This window comes from Oncorhynchus mykiss, chromosome 3 (genome assembly GCF_013265735.2).
Source record: "Oncorhynchus mykiss isolate Arlee chromosome 3, USDA_OmykA_1.1, whole genome shotgun sequence".
Taxonomy (NCBI): domain Eukaryota; kingdom Metazoa; phylum Chordata; class Actinopteri; order Salmoniformes; family Salmonidae; genus Oncorhynchus; species Oncorhynchus mykiss.
Window position 1 is genome coordinate 56,465,379 of NC_048567.1, and position 26,683 is coordinate 56,492,061.

Genomic DNA, 26,683 nt, shown 5'->3' on the forward strand with positions numbered 1-26,683 from the left:
TCTTACTTCTGTAACAGTGTAAAAATACAAACAATTATTCAGACTATTTCAAAATCTATATAACCTCTCTCAATAAGATTTAGTACAGATCAGGCCTGACACGAAAGGTAGAAATAGTAACTTGGGTGACGACAATTCAGTGAATGCAAGTATTAGATAGACAGACCGATAAAGAGAGAAGATACAAAACAACTGTTCAGGGACAATATAAAAAAGTACACCATTTCCGTAATAAGATTTGTAGGTTAAATTCATATCACACTCACTTGAGTGTTTGGATTTAGCCTTCAACATGCCATAAAACATATTGAAGCTCAGCCCCATCCTACAAAGTGGCGGGTGTATAAAGTTGAGCACACAGCCATGCGATCTCCATTGACAAACATTGGAAGTAGAATGGCCTTACTGAAGAGCTCAGTGACTTTCAACGTGGCACCGTCATAGGATGCCACCTTTCCAACAAGCCAGTTTGTAAAATTTCTGCCCTGCTAGAGCTGCCCCGATTAAGTGACCGCATCGCCAGTGACGCATAATGTTGCCTCCAATTCTTGTTTTCTTGCCTGACAGCCTAACTACAGAGTTCGCCAGTGTTAGTTGATTAGTGACAAAGCTGGGACAGTTTCCAACTGAATTGTATCGGTAGAAACGGGACAAAACAAACAACTTGTTACTTGGCTATTTAAACAAATATCACCACAACTCTATCATATGAGCTCCACTGCGCGGGCGTCAACCATAACACGACAGCTACGCTGTCAAATAATAGGAAAACAAGGCAATGTATAGCCTACGAATATCTTTACCTAGTGAACAGGACAAACCATGACTTAATCCCAACAGATAAACACAAACTACTCCAATCTCAATTTCGGTGGCTTGCTAGCTGCTTGTCTGTATGGCTGACTAGTGAAAGTGACAGCTGAGCTCGGTGCTTCGAAAGCTCAGCATTAATTTACCGCCACAGTACTTTTCTTGCCCGACAAGCAGCGGGGGCTCTTTCCATATGGATTACATTGGTAGGATCAAGACAAAACAACCAATTAGTTAGCGGAGTATATATAGCCCAACACTGCAACTATTCCCGTGAGACAGAGAGCAATCATTTGAGCTCCTGCCTCACAGCTGATGTGCTCACCTGGCTGTACCAAACATGTGATCATGACAGGATTTGCTAATCAGAGAGCAGCATCAAACATCAACAACACCAAGCATATATCTGCTGTTGCTCTTGTTTCACTCACCTCGACATCATCACTTTCAAAGTGCAAAGACGTGTCTGAATCCGTATCGCCAAACGACACAGAATACAGCCTCTTCCACTGAAAAGTTGTGGCCGCTCCGTCATTTTGAGTAATTAAGTGATGTTGTTTATTTTAAAAGTCAAATGACAGCATGCCCGAGCATATTTTCTCGATAATGACAGATATTTTTCTTTATCTATGTTCTGGAAACAAGCCTGTAATGTATGATAAGGATGAAGATAATGTGATTTGTAATCCTCTCTTTCTCTCCCTTTCCCCACAGCTAATTTTGCAGAGGAGATATTGTCAGCACTTTCCTCTCTGGTGGTGAAGTCCACAGACAAGAACACATGCACACGAGCATTATGGGTAATTTCCAAACAGAACTTCCCTACAGAGGTGGTGGCCAAGAAGGTTCCAGAGATCCTGGGGGCCCTGGAGTGTGTGCGGACGAGAGAAGACATCCAGTCTGTAGTTATGGAGCACGAGTCTCTGAATGTTGTCATAAGGTATACAAACCCATCCACTCACGTACTCCTACCTCGTAATCAATAGCTTTGGTTGGGTGTATGACCCTCATTTAGGAAAGCACCATTTAATGGTTCAGCGTGATAACGCTGACATTAAGCAGATGGATGTTACAGTACTTTATCTGGCTCAACATTCTGTCTCTGTTTTGGCTTGTGTTCATAGCTCTCTGGGCTGGAGGAGACTGTCCTGACTTTATTTCAGTGATCATCAGCACTTTCTCTGTCATGAAACACTCTCTCTGTGGTCAGTTTGTTGGAGCAGGCCTCGGCCCAGATGGGTGAGGATGCAGTACAGTGGGCCAAGCTGGTCATCCCCCTGGTGGTCCACTCTGCCTCTAAGGTGCGCCTGCGGGCGGCAGCAGCCCTGGAGATGGGCCTGCCTCTACTTCTGGAGAAACAGAAGGAGGTGGCTGCCATCGTAGAACCTCTCATGTCCTCAGTGAGTCTTTACTCTGTCATTGTGTCTAGGCCAGGTTACTGTCAAATCACTTTGTGACAACTGCTGATGTAAAAACTGCGCTAGAAATGCGTTTGATTGAAATGGAAGGTTTGGAAATGCAGCACATCAAACGCAGCATGTTTCATGCAGGTTTCTTCACATTCCGACATCATTTATCTTGTTTCACTCCAGAAACTCATCCCAGAGCTCCAGAAACTGTTCTCCACGAAGAACGAGACCAACGTGCTGAAACTCTGGCCGTTGTTTGTCAGGCTCCTGGGGAAGGTAAGGCTCGGTCATTCTTTATGGTTTGAAACCTGCACCATTTACTACTAATTCGCTACTTATCTACTACGTATTGGTTAGGGAGGGAATTTGGCAGTGCATGTAATGATCTGCTTGGCTCTTCAAAAGTTGTATTGAAACACTGTAAATTGTGTTCCATCCCACAGCTGCTCCATAGAGGTGGTCCCTTCATCAACTCCCTGCTTGGCCTGGAGGAACTGGGCTTCCGTAGCTCCTCCCCAAACATCAAGAAGACCGCCTTCATCGCTTGGAAGAGCCTGATTGACAATTTCGCACTCAACCCAGGTGTGTACAAGAAAACAGCATGCTTTGACTTAATACAGTTGAATTGAGTTGCTGCTTTTTAGTCTTTACTTTCACCGGCTGTTTTACTTTAAAATGTATTTTAATCGAGGTTTCTATGACCTGGTTTATAAGATACTCTAGTAAACTTCCACTGAGTCCTCACACATTATTTTCTATGTCGATCATGTGCTAAGAGACTTGATTCTCACTGTTGAGTTAGGAACGTTTAGTAAAATACTACTCCTCCAATGGAAAACTATGAGGACCACTCAATAACCGTTGAACATGTTACTTTATGTATTCGTGGTTTAGTTCTATACCAGGGGTCTCCAATCTGTCCTAGCATGAGAGCTACTTTTAAATGATGAAACATGTCGTGAGCTACTTGTACATTTTTTTCCCCCAGCTTTCAAATAGGCCCTCTGTATTTTCCAGAATTCCCTTTTCTGTTACATTTCTCTGTTTTGAACAGTAATATTTGATGTGAGTCCATGTCAGTGGTAAAATTGCATCAAAGACCATTTGTGTTTATTATGATATTTGGTCTACACCCCTTTAATTGTGAGTTCTGCAGGCTAGGATTGTACTGGTTTAGCCATGTTTTTTTATGCTGCATATTTCATGACAGAGATTGTGAAACAAAAGCCCAGGTAAGCCTACTCTGCAGTTAACTTTTAACTGAAAGTTTTAGGGAGGGTCTACCAACCCAGAAAGTTATCATGACAGCTAACTGGTTACACAAAGTGAATGATTGACAAATGCGTGCAACACACAAACATACAGGGAACTACTGCTGAAAATGAATTGGCAGATAATGTGACTTTTTTAAAATTGTATTTATTTTTTGCCAATTATGGCTAGCTAGGGGTGTAGATCCCTGTTCTATATGGACTGTAACTGTCTGCCTGTCTCCTCTGTACTGTAGAGATCCTGTTCTATACGGACTGTAACTGTCTCCTCTGTACTGTGGAGATCCTGTTCTATACGGACTGTAACTGTCTCCTCTGTACTGTAGAGATCCTGTTCTATACGGACTGTCTCCTCTGTACTGTAGAGATCATGTTCTATAAAGACTGTCTCCTCTGTACTGTAGATATCCTGTTCTATACAGACTGTCTCCTCTGTACTGTAGAGATCATGTTCTATACGAACTGTCTCCTCTGTACTGTAGAGATCCTGTTCTAAACGGACTGTCTCCTCTGTACTGTAGAGATCCTGTTCTATACGGACTGTCTCCTCTGTACTGTAGAGATCCTGTTCTATACGGACTGTAACTGTCTGCCTGTCTCCTCTACTGTAGAGATCCTGTTCTATACGGACTGTAACTGTCTCCTCTGTACTGTAGAGATCCTGTTCTATACGGACTGTAACTGTCTGCCTGTCTCCTCTACTGTAGAGATCCTGTTCTATACGGACTGTAACTGTCTCCTCTGTACTGTAGAGATCCTGTTCTATACGGACTGTAACTGTCTCCTCTGTACTGTAGAGATCCTGTTCTATACGGACTGTAACTGTCTGCCTGTCTCCTCTACTGTAGAGATCCTGTTGTATACGGACTGTAACTGTCTCCTCTGTACTGTAGAGATCCTGTTGTATACGGACTGTAACTGTCTCCTCTGTACTGTGGAGATCCTGTTCTATACGGACTGTAACTGTCTCCTCTGTACTGTAGAGATCCTGTACTATACAGACTGTAACTGTCTCCTCTGTACTGTAGAGATCCTGTTCTATACGGACTGTAACTGTCTCCTCTGTACTGTAGAGATCCTGTTGTATACGGACTGTAACTGTCTCCTCTGTACTGTAGAGATCCTGTGCAGTGCCAAGCGTCTAAAGTTGCTGCTGCAGCCCCTCAGCTCCATCCAGGTGAGGACTGAGGCCCTGCTGCTCACCAAGCTGGAGGTCTGGTGGTACCTGGTGGTCAAACTGGGAGCCAACCTGCCCGCACATTTTGAACAGGTACTGCTCGTGTTTCTCCTACTGCTTTATGTACATGTTTATACTGCACATTTTGAACAGCTACTGCTCGTGTTTCTCCTACTGCTTTATGTACATGTTTATACTGCACATTTTGAACAGGTACTGCTCGTGTTTCTCCTACTGCTTTATGTACATGTTTATACTGCACATTTTGAACAGGTACTGCTCGTGTTTCTCTTACTGTTTTATGTACATGTTTATACTGCACATTTTGAACAGGTACTGCTCGTGTTTCTCCTACTGCTTTATGTACATGTTTATACTGCACATTTTGAACAGCTACTGCTCGTGTTTCTCCTACTGCTTTATGTACATGTTTATACTGCACACTTTGAACAGGTACTGCTCGTGTTTCTCCTACTGCTTTATGTACATGTTTATACTGCACATTTTGAACAGGTACTGCTCGTGTTTCTCCTACTGCTTTATGTACATGTTTATACTGCACATTTTGAACAGCTACTGCTCGTGTTTCTCCTACTGCTTTATGTACATGTTTATACTGCACACTTTGAACAGGTACTGCTCGTGTTTCTCCTACTGCTTTATGTACATGTTTATACTGCACATTTTGAACAGGTACTGCTCGTGTTTCTCCTGCTTTATGTACATGTTTATACTGCACATTTTGAACAGCTACTGCTCGTGTTTCTCCTGCTTTATGTACATGTTTATACTGCACATTTTGAACAGGTACTGCTCGTGTTTCTCCTGCTTTATGTACATGTTTACACTGCACATTTTGAACAGGTACTGCTCGTGTTTCTCCTACTGCTTTATGTACATGTTTATACTGCACATTTTGAACAGGTACTGCTCGTGTTTCTCCTACTGCTTTATGTACATGTTTATACACTGCACATTTTGAACAGGTACTGCTCGTGTTTCTCTTACTGTTTTATGTACATGTTTATACTGCACATTTTGAACAGGTACTGCTCGTGTTTCTCCTACTGCTTTATGTACATGTTTATACTGCACATTTTGAACAGGTACTGCTCGTGTTTCTCCTACTGCTTTATGTACATGTTTATACTGCACATTTTGAACAGGTACTGCTCGTGTTTCTCCTGCTTTATGTACATGTTTATACTGCACATTTTGAACAGGTACTGCTCGTGTTTCTCCTACTGCTTTATGTACATGTTTATACTGCACATTTTGAACAGCTACTGCTCGTGTTTCTATTATGTACATGTTTATACTGCACATTTTGAACAGGTACTGCTCGTGTTTCTCCTACTGCTTTATGTACATGTTTATACTGCACATTTTGAACAGGTACTGCTCGTGTTTCTCCTACTGCTTTATGTACATGTTTATACTGCACATTTTGAACAGGTACTGCTCGTGTTTCTCTTACTGTTTTATGTACATGTTTATACTGCACATTTTGAACAGGTACTGCTCGTGTTTCTCCTGCTTTATGTACATGTTTATACTGCACATTTTGAACAGGTACTGCTCGTGTTTCTCCTGCTTTATGTACATGTTTACACTGCACATTTTGAACAGCTACTGCTCGTGTTTCTCCTACTGCTTTATGTACATGTTTATACTGCACATTTTGAACAGGTACTGCTCGTGTTTCTCCTGCTTTATGTACATGTTTATACTGCACATTTTGAACAGGTACTGCTCGTGTTTCTCCTGCTTTATGTACATGTTTATACTGCACATTTTGAACAGGTACTGCTCGTGTTTCTCCTGCTTTATGTACATGTTTATACTGCACATTTTGAACAGGTACTGCTCGTGTTTCTCTTACTGTTTTATGTACATGTTTATACTGCACATTTTGAACAGGTACTGCTCGTGTTTCTCCTACTGCTTTATGTACATGTTTATACTGCACATTTTGAACAGGTACTGCTCGTGTTTCTCCTACTGCTTTATGTACATGTTTATACTGCACATTTTGAACAGGTACTGCTCGTGTTTCTCCTACTGCTTTATGTACATGTTTATACTGCACATTTTGAACAGGTACTGCTCGTGTTTCTCCTACTGCTTTATGTACATGTTTATACACTGCACATTTTGAACAGGTACTGCTCGTGTTTCTCTTACTGTTTTATGTACATGTTTATACTGCACATTTTGAACAGGTACTGCTCGTGTTTCTCCTACTGCTTTATGTACATGTTTATACTGCACATTTTGAACAGGTACTGCTCGTGTTTCTCCTACTGCTTTATGTACATGTTTATACTGCACATTTTGAACAGGTACTGCTCGTGTTTCTCCTGCTTTATGTACATGTTTATACTGCACATTTTGAACAGGTACTGCTCGTGTTTCTCCTACTGCTTTATGTACATGTTTATACTGCACATTTTGAACAGCTACTGCTCGTGTTTCTATTATGTACATGTTTATACTGCACATTTTGAACAGGTACTGCTCGTGTTTCTCCTACTGCTTTATGTACATGTTTATACTGCACATTTTGAACAGGTACTGCTCGTGTTTCTCCTACTGCTTTATGTACATGTTTATACTGCACATTTTGAACAGGTACTGCTCGTGTTTCTCTTACTGTTTTATGTACATGTTTATACTGCACATTTTGAACAGGTACTGCTCGTGTTTCTCCTGCTTTATGTACATGTTTATACTGCACATTTTGAACAGGTACTGCTCGTGTTTCTCCTGCTTTATGTACATGTTTACACTGCACATTTTGAACAGCTACTGCTCGTGTTTCTCCTACTGCTTTATGTACATGTTTATACTGCACATTTTGAACAGGTACTGCTCGTGTTTCTCCTGCTTTATGTACATGTTTATACTGCACATTTTGAACAGGTACTGCTTGTGTTTCTCCTGCTTTATGTACATGTTTATACTGCACATTTTGAACAGGTACTGCTCGTGTTTCTCCTGCTTTATGTACATGTTTATACTGCACATTTTGAACAGGTACTGCTCGTGTTTCTCTTACTGTTTTATGTACATGTTTATACTGCACATTTTGAACAGGTACTGCTCGTGTTTCTCTTACTGTTTTATGTACATGTTTATACTGCACATTTTGAACAGGTACTGCTCGTGTTTCTCCTGCTTTATGTACATGTTTATACTGCACATTTTGAACAGGTACTGCTCGTGTTTCTCCTGCTTTATGTACATGTTTATACTGCACATTTTGAACAGCTACTGCTCGTGTTTCTCCTGCTTTATGTACATGTTTATACTGCACATTTTGAACAGGTACTGCTCGTGTTTCTCCTGCTTTATGTACATGTTTACACTGCACATTTTGAACAGGTACTGCTCGTGTTTCTCCTGTTTTATGTACATGTTTATACTGCACATTTTGAACAGGTACTGCTCGTGTTTCTCCTGTTTTATGTACATGTTTATACTGCACATTTTGAACAGGTACTGCTCGTGTTTCTCCTGCTTTATGTACATGTTTATACTGCACATTTTGAACAGGTACTGCTCGTGTTTCTCCTGCTTTATGTACATGTTTATACTGCACATTTTGAACAGGTACTGCTCGTGTTTCTCCTGCTTTATGTACATGTTTGAACAGGTACAACAAGCATTTCATCTTCATACTAGAATAACATAACCTGATAATGTGTTAGGACTTGTTACTAGGATTTGTTACTGGGGAATTGAGATTCAATTGAGAACCTGAATCTACTCATGTATTGTCTTATCTGACGTCATCATTGCCCTTCGTTTTTAACCATACTTAATGTGTTACTGTTGTTGACTAGTAGTCTGTGTTGTCAGGTTGGTGTTCCTCTCCTCCAGTGCACCCTGGGCCCAGACTCGGCCCTGCCAGCCACTCCTTCCAGGAGCTCCAGCCAGTGCAGTGCTGTGGGGACCACTACTCCTAAATCTGGTACAGTCTCCCTCTGACTGCCCTCACCTACCTTCTATTGACTAGTACTGGAAAATATCGTCTGCTGCTCGTTAGCTGTTTTGCTTTCAATTTGCATGCGTGACTTGCCGTTATGTACTTGCATTTACCTAGTAGCGTATAGAACAGCATTACTTAATATTCTCGTGTCGGATATACCTGAAATGTGTCACCTGGGACTGTGGAAACATTGGATGTAAAAGAAATGTAACTGAATGTTTTACTCTGAGATTCATACGTCATTGATGAATCACTCTTCCCCCGCCCCACCAGGTTCCCCAGCGTTCTCTGGCACTATGGTGCCCCGTCTGAACCTAAACACCAGTGTGGTGGTGGCCCAAGCCTACCCCTCCATCCAGCTGCTGGGACTAGAGATGTTGTTGCACTACTTCCTGGGGTCAGAAGTCACAACCGCCGCAGCCAAGAACAAGCTGACGCTCAGCCTGGGTGAGGGGGGGGGCAGGTTGCTACCATAGAAATACAATGGTTGCTACCATAGAAATACAATGGTTGCTACCATAGAAATACAATGGGTTGCTACCATAGAAATACAATGGGCTGCTACCATAGAAATACAATGGGCTGCTACCATAGAAATACAATGGGTTGCTACCATAGAAATACAATGGGCTGCTACCATAGAAATACAATGGGTTGCTACCATAGAAATACAATGGGTTGCTACCATAGAAATACAATGGGTTGCTACCATAGAAATACAATGGTTGCTACCATAGAAATACAATGGGTTGCTACCATAGAAATACAATGGGTTGCTACCATAGAAATACAATGGGTTGCTACCATAGAAATACAATGGGTTGCTACCATAGAAATACAATGGGTTGCTACCATAGAAATACAATGGGTTGCTACCATAGAAATACAATGGGTTGCTACCATAGAAATACAATGGGTTGCTACCATAGAAATACAATGGTTGCTACCATAGAAATACAATGGTTGCTACCATAGAAATACAATGGGTTGCTACCATAGAAATACAATGGGTTGCTACCATAGAAATACAATGGGTTGCTACCATAGAAATACAATGGGTTGCTACCATAGAAATACAATGGGTTGCTACCATAGAAATACAATGGGTTGCTACCATAGAAATACAATGGGTTGCTACCATAGAAATACAATGGTTGCTACCATAGAAATACAATGGGTTGCTACCATAGAAATACAATGGGTTGCTACCATAGAAATACAATGGGTTGCTACCATAGAAATACAATGGGTTGCTACCATAGAAATACAATGGGTTGCTACCACAATTTGATTTGCTGCTCTGTGGCGCTGTTTGAATATGATTTGCCCTTTGAACCTGTGGAGGTGTAGAACTAGTTTAATAAATGTTTGTTACCGTGGGATGACACACACATTATTCATGTGCAATCCCTGTAAAGTAAACTGTCAGATAAAAAAGAATTGTTGGAACCTGTTTGCCTGTTTCTACCTTGACTGACCCTCTTTGTTTTCTCAGAACCTATTTCTCACCCCTTCCTGTCCAGCCCCTTCTCCTTCACCAAGCACGCCCCTCTGCTGATCACTGCTGTGCACGACAGCTTCATCTGCATCGGCAAAGACGCCCCAGGTACCTACCTACCTGCCTTCAAGTAACTCACTGTAATTGACAAGAGCATAGACTCAATGAACGCCATGATGGCTCTGACTGCCATTTAGGCTCCTTTAGAGTAGGGATGTGGTTTAAAAAATCAATAGTTATTTTGGGCCATATTATAGCGATACTTGTAATTTTCTTTTTTGTTAGGTGGTATTGGTGTAAAAAAAAAAAAAAAATTGTGAGCCATCATGTTTTCAGCACTTTTTGCCATGACTGATCAAGACTAATTTTGAAGTGGATTTAATAAAGGACAACAATAACGGATTGTAACTTTCACCTGGATTAACCTGGTCAGTCTGTCATGGAAAGAGCAGATGTTCTTAATGTTTACTCGGTGTATGGTGAGCAATATGTTTGGAACAGCAAATTGCAATAAAATCGCTGTTTCGAATCACAATACATTTAGGATCCTGAGAATCACAATACATTTAGGATCCTGAGAATCACAATACATTTAGCATCCTGAGACTCACAGTACGTTTAGGATCCTGAGAATCACAATACGTTTAGGATCCTGAGAATCACAATACATTTAGGATCCTGAGACTCACAGTACGTTTAGGATCCTGAGAATCACAATACATTTAGGATCCTGAGAATCACAATACATTTAGGATCCTGAGAATCACAATACATTTAGCATCCTGAGAATCACAATACATTTAGGATCCTGAGAATCACAATACATTTAGCATCCTGAGAATCACAATACATTTAGGATCCTGAGAATCACAATACATTTAGGATCCTGAGAATCACAATACATTTAGGATCCTGAGAATCACAATACATTTAGGATCCTGAGAATCACAATACATTTAGGATCCTGAGAATCACAATACATTTAGGATCCTGAGAATCACAATACATTTAGGATCCTGAGAATCACAATACATTTAGGATCCTGAGAATCACAATACATTTAGGATCCTGAGAATCACAATACGTTTAGGATCCTGAGAATCACAATACATTTAGGATCCTGAGAATCACAATACATTTAGGATCCTGAGAATCACAATACATTTAGGATCCTGAGAATCACAATACATTTAGGATCCTGAGAATCACAATACATTTAGGATCCTGAGAATCACAATACATTTAGGATCCTGAGAATCACAATACATTTAGGATCCTGAGAATCACAATACATTTAGGATCCTGAGAATCACAATACATTTAGGATCCTGAGAATCACAATACATTTAGGATCCTGAGAATCACAATACATTTAGGATCCTGAGACTCACAGTACGTTTAGGATCCTGAGAATCACAATACATTTAGGATCCTGAGAATCACAATACATTTAGGATCCTGAGAATCACAATACATTTAGGATCCTGAGAATCACAATACATTTAGGATCCTGAGACTCACAATACATTTAGGATCCTGAGACTCACAATACATTTAGGATCCTGAGAATCACAATACGTTTAGGATCCTGAGAATCACAATACGTTTAGGATCCTGAGAATCACAATACATTTAGGATCCTGAGACTCACAATAAGTTTAGGATCCTGAGAATCACAATACATTTAGCATCCTGAGACTCACAGTACGTTTAGGATCCTGAGAATCACAATACGTTTAGGATCCTGAGAATCACAATACATTTAGGATCCTGAGACTCACAGTACGTTTAGGATCCTGAGAATCACAATACATTTAGGATCCTGAGAATCACAATACATTTAGGATCCTGAGAATCACAATACATTTAGCATCCTGAGAATCACAATACATTTAGGATCCTGAGAATCACAATACATTTAGCATCCTGAGAATCACAATACATTTAGCATCCTGAGAATCACAATACATTTAGGATCCTGAGAATCACAATACATTTAGGATCCTGAGAATCACAATACATTTAGGATCCTGAGAATCACAATACATTTAGGATCCTGAGACTCACAATACGTTTAGGATCCTGAGAATCACAATACATTTAGGATCCTGAGAATCACAATACATTTAGGATCCTGAGACTCACAATACGTTTAGGATCCTGAGAATCACAATACATTTAGGATCCTGAGAATCACAATACATTTAGGATCCTGAGAATCACAATACATTTAGGATCCTGAGAATCACAATACATTTAGGATCCTGAGACTCACAATACGTTTAGGATCCTGAGAATCACAATACATTTAGGATCCTGAGACTCACAATACGTTTAGGATCCTGAGAATCACAATACATTTAGGATCCTGAGACTCACAATACGTTTAGGATCCTGAGAATCACAATACATTTAGGATCCTGAGACTCACAGTACGTTTAGGATCCTGAGAATCACAATACATTTAGGATCCTGAGAATCACAATACATTTAGGATCCTGAGACTCACAATACGTTTAGGATCCTGAGAATCACAATACATTTAGGATCCTGAGACTCACAGTACGTTTAGGATCCTGAGAATCACAATACGTTTAGGATCCTGAGAATCACAATACGTTTAGGATCCTGAGAATCACAGTACGTTTAGTATCCTGAGAGAGTCAGTACATTTAGGATCCTGAGAGTCTCAGTACATTTAGGATCCTGAGAGTCTCAGTACATTTAGGATCCTGAGAGTCTCAGTACATTTAGGATCCTGAGAGTCAGTACATTTAGGATCCTGAGAGTCTCAGTACATTTAGGATCCTGAGAGTCTCAGTACATTTAGGATCCTGAGAGTCTCAGTACATATCGTATCGGTACCTAATTATAGCGATAATATTGTATGGTGTGCTCCCTGGCAATTCCAGCCCTACAGTAGAGCCATTGTATGTAATCTCGAAGACTGTTTCAGAGTCAGCCTCAGTGTATAGCTGTTTCTTCCTCTGCCAGTCTAGCCAGGGAGAGGATATAAATAATCTATGGCCCTGTTAGGCTTACATTTTTCCTAGTTTCCTTCCACTTTGCATGCTATTCAGCTAGCCTTCTTCCAAGAACAGATGCCGCAGGCTCCAAACATTCCCTAGTACAAGCTGCGGCAAGCCAGGCCTGTAACTTGTGTGTGTGTGTGTGTGTGTGTGAGAGGCTGCGTTTACACAGCCTCATATTTGTATCACTAATTGTTCTTTTGATCAATCAGACCGGCTCTGAGTAATATTTGATATAATTGGTCAAAAGACCAATTAGTGGAATAAATATCAGAATTGGGCCGCCTGTGTAAACGCACCCAGAGAGAAGTACTCTCTCCATTAAGGGGATAGGATAGCTCTGGCTTGACTTGCTGTCGTGGAAGGGCTCCCTCACATCGACTTGTAATTGGAACCCGCCTCAGTCATTGCTTGGGGGTGGAGGAGTTGGAAGGAATGATTGTATGTGTAGAAGTGCATGTGTGGGGGGGGGGTTAAATGACTGTGCCACTTCATGTGGGATGACTTGCCTTTTCTCTCTATCCCCTGCAGATGCCTTGCTTTCCCTTATATGGAAGAACCTCGTCAGTTTCGTAAGCACAACGATTGATGCTGGTGAGTGCCAGGGTCCAACCACATCAGATTGGAGTTAGAGAATAACCTCTATCATGATTTAGGCCTGCAGTCTATCCAGGAAGCTCTGTAATCTCACTCACTGATGAGCTAGTTTCAGCCGTGGCTAGCTCCTCTATAGCCATGTTACCCAAACGTCTCCTCGTTACCCCCAACTGTTCCACTTACTTTATGTATTGCAGTACTGGCACAGCTGAGTCAACTAATGAAGGGCATGGTGATCAGTTGACCAGTAGGGTCATTTATAAGTGTGCTATTACTGGAATACATCAAGTAAGTGGAATGACTGGAGTGGTTTGGGAAACATTGCTCTGTTGGAATGATAGACCATCATGCTGGATGAGTAATGCCATAGTTTAACCTCACTCCGTCTTCATTTAGTTGGCTGCTATTGGGAAATGTTCTGTTCTGTGGCCGCTGCAATGTTGGACTGACCCTTTCAGCCATGGGGTCAGCCCTGCGGCCCCACACAGAGTACCAGAGCTGGGCCTGAGTCCTCTTTGTCAGGGGGGAGAGCAGAGACCCCAGCCTCCCCCACCCCAGGCCCTACCCCACTGTCATCAGTTTAAGTCTGAGCGGACGTCAGACCTTCGGATCTGAAACCGCTGTGACGAGGAATGAAATCTGAGGGGCAAGACCCCAGTGATGACCTTCCAAAGAAATTACGTAAAAAGATCTCGTCTTTAATTGATAACTTTCGTCCTTTCTCCTTGCCTCTTTCTCAAAAAGTAAATTCTAGGTCCCTCTCCTTGGACCTTCTCCAATGTGTTTTGAGAAGGTGGTGAGGAGAGAGGAAAGACCAATGGAGATCCACCCCTAGTATGTTGTCCTTGTTTGTCTCTCATCCTGTCCCTTGTACCTGTGTTACTGTGACAGCAGGCAATAAGAAGGAAAGGCAAGGCTCTGAGGTGCTGACCTTGCTGCTACAGGCTCTACAGAGCATCATCTCCTCAGAGGCCCTCCCTGCAAACAGGGCTCTGGTAAGACCTGCCTCCACCACTGTACTACCTACTCTTATTCTACTACACCTCCAACCAGGACTGGTCTTCTGGTAGCCCATGTTAGTGGAAACTAAAAGCTAAAGTCTTACTAACTTCTGTTAATGAGTCTGTGTTTTGGTCCAGGAGTTTTTCATACAAGTGTCAGTAGACCACCTTGTATGTAGATGTTCTGGATATCGCTCAATGCCCTGAAGCGCCACACTTAGCTTGTAAAAAAGTCTGCTGTAATGCTTTCAGTAGATGGTTTTCTTACTGACTCTCTCAACAGAGTCTGCTGGAATTGACAGTGAAGGGTATCCCTCAGAGAGTACTGGGATCTGCCTCTTACCAAGTGGGCAAAATGGATGTACTGAATGTGAGTTTCTGCCTCTTCTCTTTCTGTTCAGCTGTATGCAGGGTGTATCTGATTATGCTCTTGACACAGATCTTTCCCATTGGGAAAGGCACCATGTAAGCAACAGTTTCCATACGTAATAAACTGAAATGCAGTAGGTCTATCCAGCGGCTTCCTGCTAGCTCGGACTCCTTTCTTTGTTGCACACAATCTTAAATCTGAACAATAGAAGGTTCCCTGAGACATAGCTATAGACTCCTATTACACTGTACTGATGACAACCCTGTGACCTGCTCTATAAAGATGTCTTCTCTAGATCAGTGTAAATGAACATCCTGCAGTGTCTTTATGGGAGCCAGATGTGTTCTGAATTCTGTGTGTGGTGTGGTTACATTGTCTCATCCGTCTCTGCCCCAGGGAACCCCAGCTCTGTTCTTGATTCTCCTGTTCTACAACCACAGTCTGGTGGCAGGCTTCGTAGAGGATGAGAGGTGGGTTTCCCCCTGTCTTACCATAAGTAAATGTAGCAGCCACATGTCTTTTTCTGGTCTTATTTGAGTTATGTCTCTGCCCCCCCCCCCCACACACACACACACACACACACACACACAGGTTCTTCCTGTGTTTGGAGACACTGGTGAGCTGTGGTCTGTCCGGCCCCACGTCCCCCCTGGCATTTGGGGAGGCGGTCCTGGCGGCGGTTGGGCACTGCGCGGGGACTCTGGAGAACAAAGAACAGCTTTGGAGGATGTGGAGCCTGGTGGTCAACCCGCTGACTGACACCATCACACAGGTTAGAAAGGAACAAACTGTATAACTGACATCTGTACGTGTCTAGAACTGCACTGCATACGATGCTTGTTTGTTTAGATGCAAGAACAATTTCGCCAAGGGGTCACCTTAAACAAACTGATTTATATTTCACCTACGTGTTGCATAGATGGAGATAGAGGTGGAGGTTGGTTTAATAAGATTCTCCTCCCTCGTCACAGACCAATGAGGTGAACCAAGGGGATGCTCTGGAGCACAACTTCAGTGCTGTGCTCACTGCCCTGATGTTCCCCATCATACACCTGCTACCTGGCAAGGTTCTGCCACAGGTGAGTCTCTGAGATGGCATACTGTATCCAGACCTGCCAGCCTGCACGCATTTTGCGTACCATGCATGCAATGTGAGGTCAATGTACGCTTGTGTGGAAAAACAACCCTTAAATACATAACAATAGGCTTCTAGTTGGCACATTGTGGTTTTTAATTCAACTGTCTGAAGTTGTTGGTGTTGGCCAAGCACATAACCACTTATTTCTTGGTTGGTTCCTTAGCTAAGGCGTCATTACGACAAAGATAGTTAGCTGCAGCGTTTAGTCAACTAAGCGAGAACACTTTCTAGCCCGCACACGCTTTGATATTTGCAACAGTAGTATGAGCAAGCGCATGGACAAGCAGAAACGATAATGTAGGCCTATGTTAATGAATCAGTTCTTGATCAGTCCTCTTAATATAGCTGTAGGCCTATGTCAACAGTAGGCTGCGGATGTGATAGTCAGTTCACCAATGACAAGGCATGTTGAAAGAATGGTATCCTAGTTGTCAGACCTAACTAGATGGATGAGGTCGGGGATGGAGAACTGAAACAAGCTCATACAGGCCTAGTTCAGGTGTTTCATATTCCAGATAGCCAACAGTAAGCTAGACTACGACAACATTCAGAAGAAGCCAGTGAACATTTTCACCAGACTATCCAGATAGATGTTAGAATAATCATTACCCCTACATTTAACCTAGAAAACTGAAAGTGTCATTGAGACCACCTCAATTTAATTTAGCATTAAACAAAACACCTGTTGGGTACATTGTTTGATATGTAAGACTTTCAGGAAATGGCCGTTTTTTTTCTCCAAAATGCTCCAACTTCCTGAGGGGGGAAGTTGACTGACCCCCACCCAACCAACCAACCGTAATCCTACATCAGCACCATGTTGTCAGGAAATCCTAGGGAGAGCCCTGATGTGAACATTTTAAACGTATTTCTAGTTGGCATTTGCCTATGATTTGAGCAGTGTGGGTGTCGCACGTGCGCAGTTGTGGGGGCCGGGGGGGCCGGCGCCGTGCTGAAGTGGTAAAAATTGGTTGGCAGGTCTGCTTATCTTTTAAAAGATCATGCTATAGGATTCTCAAATAAACCACAGTTGAACCTATTGAGGGCTTTGCTCTAATTTTCAGTGAAGTACCATACTGTCAGTGTGATCTGAGTGGATCAGTTTGAGAAAGTCGAGGAGGCGCAGATTCGCTAATCTCATAATGAGGGCTGGAATGCAGGGTAGTTTGAAGATATGTGATTCTGCGTTGTCCCACTGCAACGTGCTCAATCTCAAACATGCTTTCTGCCTCTGTAGATGACTCAGAAGGCCTTGCTGGGTACGTGGTGCAGGCTGTATAAGGTGTTTGCCCGCTGCTCTGCCCTGGTGGCCACCGCCGAGGAGAACGTCTGCTGTGAGGAGCTGTGTGTCAAGATGGCTGCCATATTGGACAGAAAGGCTCTGAAGGTAAGCAAGAGGGGACCGCTGCGCTGTACCCAACACCCAATGGTTATCTAATTTACCAGAGTTGGTAGCCTTTTGATGAATACTGTTGACCAGTAGTTTGTTCAGATTCATGGAGTGTTCCATGCCCATTTGTTTATTCTCCAGGTTCCAGCAACGTTGCATGCGGTTGCTAACATCCTCCTGGTCATCGCTGAGAGTGCAGACTTCTCTCCCTACACACCACAGTTCCAGCAGAAGATGAAATGTAAGATGCTTTTAGCACTGTTTTAACCAGATTTTTAAAACGTGTTATCACAAATGCAAGGTGTTTTTTAACTCAATGGGCTTGATGTTTACTTACCCTCCCCTCGTCCCTTCCAGCTCCCCACACCCATCTAACCTGGGTGCGTAAGAAAAGCAAGGCCCTGGGGAACCTGGATACCTTCCAGACCCTGCTGGTTCAATCCCTTGAGACCTTCAATGCACTGGAGGCCCCTGAGACGGCCCCTAATGGTACAGGCCTTGCCCTGGTCTCCATCCTCTCTATCTTGTTCTCTAATCTGTCTCTGGGTACAGCCATCCAGGAGGCCCTGGCCTCTCTCTCACATCCCCTCGTAGCCCTCTATGAACAGGCTGGGAGGACTCCAAATGAGCAGCGCAAATGTACCTCAAGTCTTGGAGCAAAGGTGTGTTGAAATGTTTTCCATTTCGTTTCTTTATCTGTACTGAAATGGATCTCTATATAAACTACTGCATTAATGTTATATACTGAACAGAAATATAAATGCAACAATTTCAACGATTTTACTGAATTAATGTTCATATACGGAAACCGGTCAATTGAAATGCATTCATTAGGCCCTAATCTATGGATATCACATGACTGGGCAGGAGCACAGCCATGGGTGTGGGCCTTTGAGGGTATAGGCCCACACACTTGGGAGCCAGGCCAATCAGAATTAGATTTTCCCCACAAAAGGGCTTTATTACAGACAGAAATACTCCTCACTTTCATCACTTGTCCGGATGGCTGGTCTCAGACAATCCCGCAGGTGAAGAAGCCGGATGTAGAGTTTCTGGGCTGGCATGGTTACACAAGGTCTTTGTTTTTGAGGCCGGTTGGACGTACTGGCAAATTCTCTAAAACCGAATTGGTAGAGAAATGAACATTAAATTGTCTGGCAACATTTCTGGTGGACATTGCTGCAGTCAACAAGCCTGTTGCACGCTCCCTCAAAACTGACCAAACTTGTTGATATGCCACACCTATCAGGTGGATGGATTATCTTGGTAAAGGAGAAATGCTCACGAGCAGGGATGTTAACAGATTTGAGAGAAATATTCTTGCTGCGTATTTAGCATTTCTGGGATTTTTGAAAGTTCAGCTCATGAACCACGGGACCAAAACTTTACATGTTGCGTTTATATTTTTGCTCAGTTTCTAAGTAATTGATACTTTCTTTGCATGCTTCATATCTTTAACCGATCATCTGTGTCTGGGTGCTAGTCTCACTATAAGTGTGTTCTTTCCCTGCAGCTGGAGAAGCTCCTGAGTGATGTCTTGGGGTGCCTGCAGATCCGTTCAGCCCTGGCCTATGATGATGAGCTGCTCTCCCTGCTGTCCCCCTTGCTCTGTGTCCTGTTCCTCCATCGGCGCAAGCAGGTCCGCTCCTTAGCTACACAGTTCTGGAATGCAACCTTCGCCAACACTCTGGTCCTCGTCTATCCAGAGGAACTCAAGTAAGAATCTGTTTGGATGTTAAGATGAGCCATATTATATTTATGGGGTGATTTCCTGGACCAATAGCATATTCAGTGGAGGATCGCCAATAAAACTGCTTTTAAAGTCCAGCAATGTATTTAATCTGGGTCCTGAAAACTGGCCCTAAACTGACCCTAAAAGGTTTTCATGTTTGCTAATGTTTGTTTTTTCCAGGCCGGTGTTGAGCCAGGTGAAGCAGAACACTCCTATCATTCTACCTGGATTTCAGTCTGTTGAAGTTCCAGATGAACTCAGTGGACAGTCCTCGGTGAGTGTTTTCCCTGTTGAATAAGTCAAATCGGAGCAGGTTTCATATGAATGGTGTAATAATCCCTGGATTATGTTTTGTGGATGCAGAGTGAGAGCTCTCAGCTGGAGACCAAACTGAGTGGAGTACAGGTCACTTCTGGGGTGAAGAGGGATTCTCTACTGCCCAGGGCTGAGGAGATAAAGGACAGGACCTCCAAGACCTCTACCAAGCCCGTCTCTGTACGTGCTGCTTTTACCCAGTCATTTCCCGTGTATGAATTCCATTTCAATTCCCCACATTGAGGAAAAATGGAATTGACTCAATTGAAATGGAATTCTTTATTCTCTGAACCCCATGACCAAATCTTGTGCTCGGCAGCTTTTATATTCTTACAAAGGCCATCAAAACACAGTAAATTGTCTCTATTGCCACCATTTGCCATCAGCATCATATTAGAGCTGACTTTTATTCTCTCCCTATCAGACAAAACTTGACTTTGGTTCTCACAAGCTGCCTCGTAGAGAGGAACTGGAGGAGCAGGCCTCGATAGACTTTGTGTTCATCCCCCCTGAGACCAAGGAGAGAGTTCTCACTGAGCACCAGAAAGAGGTCAAGAGAACCAAAAGGTCAGTTTCGGGCCAATCAACTTTGTTAATTTACTCTTTATTTAACCAGGAAGTCTCTCTACGTCGTCTCTTTTTTTATTTTTGCCTTTAGACAAATCAACAAAGTTTAGAAATGCTTACATTTTCTCACTGTATAATGCTTTTGTATGGGTTTTATTCTAAAGGGTTGACATCCCTGCCATGTACAACAACCTGGATGCTTCCCTTGATACCACAGTCTTCACCCAGTACACACAGAGTCAGGAGGAATCACTGTAAGTAGTTGGCTGCTGCCGTTACACTGTATACCACTAATCTATCAACGTTGGGAGACACAATGGTTAGAACGTGAATATCTTTTTCAGGGACAAATTACCAGCAGATGAGCAAGCCGAAGATGCAGCTAAAGATGAGGGTAAAGCAGAGGTAAAGAGAATCTAACAACAAAGTTCATTGTTACATTTGTCCCGGAGTTCTGAATTATGAATTATAATTTTTTTGCCCTGATGAACTGTTTTCATTGAAATTAAAACATAGAAGCCATCAAAGCTAACAGCCTTTTCCTCAAACGCAAAAGAAAGTGAAAATACAAATCAAATGTCTCTGCATTCTTTTCTCCACAGGGTAACGTGGAACGGGATGAAGCTTCTGAGGTTTTGGCAAAAGACACCCAGGAATATATCAGTCCAACCAATGAGATGGCAGAACCGGCAATGGAAGAGGAGCCTCCTGAGGAAGTACTTCCTGAGTCTGTAGACGTTTCCATGGAGGATGCCAACGAAGATGTTCCATTGGAGGACTCCGATGTTGCCATGGAGTCTAGAGAAGAGGGCACCAGCCCAATTGTTTCTGGCGGCTCTGATATCATCTCGGGGACACCTAAGAAACACAACAGTCGTCGCCAGTCCTTCATCACTCTGGAGAAGTATGCTGAGGGGAAGCCTGCTAGTCCTGCCAACGTGGTGAAGTTTACAGGCCCCCTCACCAGGACCTTGAACAGCCAGGAGCAGGAGCCTGCCTCTCAGAAACCATCGGAAGAGATTGAGGCTGACACAGACCGACAGGACTCCCAGGAGACTGAACAAGTAAGACACAAAAGCTCCAGGAACGAGTCTTTCCTAAAGGAGGAAGAGGAACACGAATCTTCAGAAAACAAAAAGGAATCTGAAGTTGAGATAATCGCTGAGAAACAGTCAAGTGAAACCACAGAGGACGATGTCATCCCAGACACCCAGACTCAGGTGGAAGTACTGAAGGAAGTTCCAGTTCCTGCAGTTGAAGAAGTAATGGGAAACAACAGTCAGGAAGAAGAGGAATCTAAAGGTCTTTTGGAAGATTATACCAGCTCCCAGTCCACTCTGAGCCAAGGTGAACCAAGGCGGTCCGGACGGCGGAGGAGTAGGCCGCTGAGACCAGGAGAGGACACAGAGGAACGAGATGATCTAGACAAACAGAGGAAGAAGTCTCAACCTGGAGAGGATGTGAGTCAAACTGATTCACCAAAGACTACTCCCTCTCCTGCCAGTCCAACTGATAGTCAGTCACAAGGTAGAGCCAGTAGGAGAAGTAAGCTGGCTGTTGAGGAGGATGGTGGAAAAGACAAGCTGAGAAAGAGAAGTCACAAGGAAGTGAGTGAATTGAGTCAATCAAATTCACAGGTTGCCAAACCTTCACCTGCTGGTGATAGCAACAGCCTATCACAGGGTTGGAGGAGCAACAAATTGGTCAGGGAATCAGAAGAGCTGGTAAAAGACAAACGGAAGAGGAGAGGTGTTGCAAAGGAAGAGCTCAGTCAAAGTGACTCCCTAACGGTCACTGCCTCTGATAATGATAGCCAATCACAGAGTAGACGTAGTCAGAGGAGTAAGCTGGCTGTGGAAGTAGAGGATGATGGCAATCAGAAACAAAAGGGTGGTAGGGCTCAGAAGGAGAAGCGAAGTCAAACAGATTCACATGTAGCCAAACCATCTCAACTAGAGAGTCAGTCCCAGGGTAGAACAAGCAGGAGCAAGGCCGTCAGTGATTCGGAGGAGTTTGATCTCCCAGACAAGGTTGAAAAGCAGGATCCTACTGAGGAGGAGCAAAGCCAACGTGATTCTCAGATGGCCACACGATCTCCTGCTGCTCAAACAGGAGATGAACATTCACAGGGTATATCAAGCGGGAGGAGTAAATTGGTCACACAGTCCGAAGAACAGGGTAAAGACAAACAGAGAAGAGTTGGCACGGAAAACACACTCTGTCAAATTGACTCAAAGATCACCACACCTTCAGCCACTCCAAAATATAGCCAGTCACAGGGTAGAGCAAGCAGGAAAAGCAAGGTGCCCCTTGAAGTGGCTGAGTTGGAGGACAAAACAAGTCCAAATGTGGCCACTGATTCAGCAGCAGCACCCGAGATGAGCCAGACTGATTCTCAGGTCACTCCTTCCGCCACCAGACAAACAGACAGCCAGCCGAGGCCCAGAGGCAGATCCAGTAAGAGAAGCAAGTTAGAGGAACAGTTGAAGGCCAGCAGCAGCCCTATGCCAACCCCTACCATAGAGACTCATAGCTCCCAGGTGGCAGACCAGGCTGGAACACAGGAATCCCCCCAAGGAAGCAGAAGGACTACGAGACGGAGAGCTTCTCAGGGCTTACTGTCCTCCAACGTGGAGGAGTCAGACACTTCAGAGACCCGGGAGGATGCCCAGAAACCCAAGAAGAGAGGCAGGAATCCCAAATCCACCGAAGCTCTTCAAAGCCCACTTGCTACTGTTGGATCAGGAGAGCCAGGGGCTTACCTAGAGATCCCAATGGATCTTTCTGAATCTTCTCTAAAGTCTGAATCAGACTTGCAAAACCCATTGAGTGAGGCCTTAGAAGTTAAGATTCCTCAGGATGTGGATGAAACCATTAAAAGTATCAACTCCCTTAAACCTGTTATGGATGTTCTGAAACTTCCTCTGATAACAAAGAACAATATGGGGCAAAGGGAGGATAACACTGAGATTGTAGATATAGAGGGTGAGTGTGAGAATACCAAGCTGCCTTCTCAGTTGATCAACTCTTCGTTCAAATCTGATCTAGAACAACTTAAGAGTCAGCATTTTTGCATATCCCCACGGAAGAACCTCAAAACAGTCTCTTCTCAGGAGGGTGTTCATAGTGACTTTGGGTGTGAAGGGCCAACACAGCTCCAAAATAAGCTCCTCACTGACTCTGAGCAGGCCAACTCTCCAGTGCCTTCCGCTGATGGAAAGTCATTCTCAGGATATGAAAGTGTATTACTTGAACCAAACAAACTATGCACCCCTCCCATCTCCATTGGTCTCCCCACAGATACTTCACCCAGCGAAGCTGCAGAGGAGAAGCTGAGCCTGAGTCTTCAGGTTGCTGAGTCTTCAGGGGAGAAGCTTGTAGATGTGCCGAAGCCTGTGACTGTGTCCAGTGAGGAGGTGACAGAGGAGCAGATGGGAGAAGACAAGGAGAACCGACATCCAGAGTCTACTAACAATGTTCTAGAGGAGGACCAACCAGAAGAGGATGTTTTCATGTCTATTGTGCATACCCAACCAGAGGGTTTCAATGGCTTAGATGAGGAGCAACAGGAGGAGCAGTACACATGTATTAAAGAAGGCCAGCCAGAATCTGACAACACCTCTACTAGGACCAGAGAAAATGACACAGAGCCTCAGGCAAACGACGTTCAAGATATCACTCCTCTCCAAGAGAGGGCAAAAATGGATACGGTTCCAAGTCTTGAGTGTGAAGAAGAGGACGGTGAAGAAACTCAGCTAGACAATAATGACCTAGCTCTACATCCTCTAGACTCTGTTGCCCCTCTGACCTTCGACACTTGCGAAGCACCAGTGCCTCTACATCATCCAAGTACTTCTAAAGACGTGTTGTGCCAAGACTCGCCTCCCAAGCAGAAGGGTTTGGAGGCTATGATGGGTTTGGAGGTGGGCCAGAGCCCCAGCAGTGGCAGGATTAGGGGAATGTGGACTCCCTCAGCCTCCCCCTCCACCTCTATACTGAAGAAGGGACAGAAAAGACCAATAGAAGAGGAGAGTTCTTCACCTTTCACTAAGGTAACATGATCCTGTGTACTTAATCTATGAAGATTTACACAAATCAGACTGTGGTTACAATGCGTTCTTTATGATACATTTACAGTCCATTCAGAAAGTATTCAGACCCCTTGACTTTTTCCACATTTTGTTACGTTACATCCTTATTCTATAATGGATCAAATAGTTTTTTCCCCTCATCAATCGACACACTACCCCACTAAGCAAAAATAGGTTTTTAGACATGTTTGCAAACGTGTTACTTAAACAAAAATGGAAATATCACATTTACGTAAGTATTTGGACACTACTCTGTACTTTGTTGAAGCACCTTTGGCAGCGATTACAGCCTCGAGTCTTATTGGGTATGACGCTACAAGCTTGGCACACCTCTATTTGGGGAGTTTCTCCTATTTTTCTCTGCAGATCCTCTTGAGCTTTGTCAGGTTGGATGGGGAGCATTGTTGCACAGCTATTTTCAGGTCTCTACAGAGAGGTTAGATTGGGTCCGGGCTCTGGCTGGGCCACTCAAGAATATTCAGGAACTTGTCCCGATGCCACTCCTGCGTTGTCTTGGCTGTGTGCTTAGGGTCGTTGTCCTGTTGGAAGATTAACTTTTGCCCCAGTCTGAGTGCTCTGGAGCAGGTTTTCATCAAGGATCTCTGTAATTTGCTCCATTCATCTTTCCCTCGATCCTGACTAGTCTCCCTAGCCCTGCTGCTGAAAAACATGGTGGGGATGGTGCCAGGTTTCCTCTAGATGTGATGCTTGGCATTCAGGCCAAATAATTCAATCTTGGTTTCATCAGACAAGAGAATATTGTTTATTTTGGTCTGTGAGTCTTTAGGTGCCTTTTGGCAAACTCCAAGCGGGCTGTCATGTGCCTTTTACTAAGGAATGGCTTCCGTCTGGCCACTCTACCATAAATGCCTGATTGGTGGAGTGCTGCAGAGATGGTTGTCTTTCTGGAAGATTCTCCCAGAGTGACCATTGGGTCCTTGCTCACCTCCTTGACCAAGGCCCTTCTCCCCCAATTGCTCAGTTTGGCCGGGCGACCAGCTCTAGCGTCTCGGTGCTTCCAAACTTATTTCATTTAAATTAAAAATGATGGAGGCCACTGTGTTCTTGGGGACCTTCGATGCTGCGGACATTTTTAGTACCCTTCCCAGATCTGGGGCAGCAGGTAGCCTTGGGGTTCAAGCGTTGGACTAGTAATCGAAAGGTTGCAAGATCGAATCCCCGAGCTGACAAGGTAAATAATCTGTCGTTCTGCCCCTGAACAAGGCAGTTAACCCACTGTTCCTAGGCCGTCATTGAAAATAAGAATTTGTTCTTAACTGACTTGCCTAGTTAAATAAAGGTTAAATAAATAAACAGGTGGACTCCAATCATGTTGTAGAAATATTTCAAGGATGATCAATGGAAACAGGATGCACCTGAGCTCAATTTCGAGTCTCATAGCAAAGGGGCTGAATGCTTATATGTAAATAAGTATTTATTTTTAATACATTTACAAACATTTCTAAAGTTGTTTTGTCATTATGGGGTATTGTGTGTAGATTTGAGGATTTAAAAAATATATATATTAAGACATTTTAGAATAAGGCTTTAATGTAACACAGTGGGAAACTAAAGGGGTCGGTATACTTTCCGAAGGCACTGTATGCATTTATTAGAATTATCTGCATTTCACTAAATCATTATGAATTGAAAATTACATTCGGTTGAAGAGAAACCTTGATGTATCTAGAATGGCATTAGCAGGTTCTGAAAACCAGTGTTAAATGAATCTATATTTTGCAGTCTCGACGAGTATCATTTGCCGACCCAATCCAACACCAGGAGCTGGCAGATGACATTGACCGTCGCAGCCCTATCATCCGATCCAGCTCCCCAAGAGCCAAAACTGCCAGCAGTAGCATCACTCAGCCTAAGGTATATGATCCACTAGTGATGTTTATTAAATGTCATTTGATATACTTTGCACAAAATCCTTATAGGTTTGATTTAGGGTCAAGTATGTGCCACTTGGACTTTCGTGTATATCATTCATCGTCATCAATGGGAGACCGTGTGTAGAATGTTAGTTAATCATGCAGATATCAAATGAGAATACCACTCTATAAGGGGCCACAGATTAACAGAACTTTGCCTTTCCTTTTTTTTGATGTCTTACATTTGGACTCTTAGCCTAACCTAACCTAACCTGACCTAACCTAACCTAACCTAACCTCTGCTCTATATTGCAGTATATCACAACACCAACAAAGGGCCTAATGATCCTTAGTCCACGCAATCTCCGCAGCCCGGGGTACAAGAGCTCCAAGAAATGCCTGGTATGTTTCCCCAGCTAGACA

At 43.3% G+C, this 26,683-nt stretch overlaps 1 protein-coding gene across 3 annotated transcripts in view; it reads left to right on the forward strand.

The window, feature by feature from the left end:
• The window catches only part of rif1 (replication timing regulatory factor 1), a 31,457-nt gene that overhangs the window by 1,991 nt on the left and 2,783 nt on the right, over positions 1 to 26,683 (forward strand). For 2 of the 3 annotated variants that reach the window (XM_036974740.1, XM_036974739.1), the window contains exons 5-30: positions 1,525 to 1,750; positions 2,021 to 2,210; positions 2,403 to 2,495; positions 2,663 to 2,801; positions 4,609 to 4,760; positions 8,529 to 8,640; positions 8,932 to 9,105; positions 10,154 to 10,264; positions 13,717 to 13,779; positions 14,674 to 14,777; positions 15,067 to 15,153; positions 15,550 to 15,623; positions 15,745 to 15,925; positions 16,125 to 16,232; positions 17,529 to 17,678; positions 17,823 to 17,922; positions 18,039 to 18,343; positions 19,195 to 19,397; positions 19,594 to 19,687; positions 19,777 to 19,908; positions 20,153 to 20,295; positions 20,460 to 20,549; positions 20,640 to 20,700; positions 20,898 to 24,347; positions 26,130 to 26,261; positions 26,576 to 26,662. In XM_036974740.1, coding sequence (XP_036830635.1) covers positions 1,525 to 1,750; positions 2,021 to 2,210; positions 2,403 to 2,495; positions 2,663 to 2,801; positions 4,609 to 4,760; positions 8,529 to 8,640; positions 8,932 to 9,105; positions 10,154 to 10,264; positions 13,717 to 13,779; positions 14,674 to 14,777; positions 15,067 to 15,153; positions 15,550 to 15,623; positions 15,745 to 15,925; positions 16,125 to 16,232; positions 17,529 to 17,678; positions 17,823 to 17,922; positions 18,039 to 18,343; positions 19,195 to 19,397; positions 19,594 to 19,687; positions 19,777 to 19,908; positions 20,153 to 20,295; positions 20,460 to 20,549; positions 20,640 to 20,700; positions 20,898 to 24,347; positions 26,130 to 26,261; positions 26,576 to 26,662 — 6,761 coding nt within the window. The remainder of the gene's footprint in view (positions 1 to 1,524; positions 1,751 to 2,020; positions 2,211 to 2,402; positions 2,496 to 2,662; positions 2,802 to 4,608; positions 4,761 to 8,528; positions 8,641 to 8,931; positions 9,106 to 10,153; positions 10,265 to 13,716; positions 13,780 to 14,673; positions 14,778 to 15,066; positions 15,154 to 15,549; positions 15,624 to 15,744; positions 15,926 to 16,124; positions 16,233 to 17,528; positions 17,679 to 17,822; positions 17,923 to 18,038; positions 18,344 to 19,194; positions 19,398 to 19,593; positions 19,688 to 19,776; positions 19,909 to 20,152; positions 20,296 to 20,459; positions 20,550 to 20,639; positions 20,701 to 20,897; positions 24,348 to 26,129; positions 26,262 to 26,575; positions 26,663 to 26,683) is intronic. The other variant, XM_036974741.1, reaches the window with a different exon arrangement.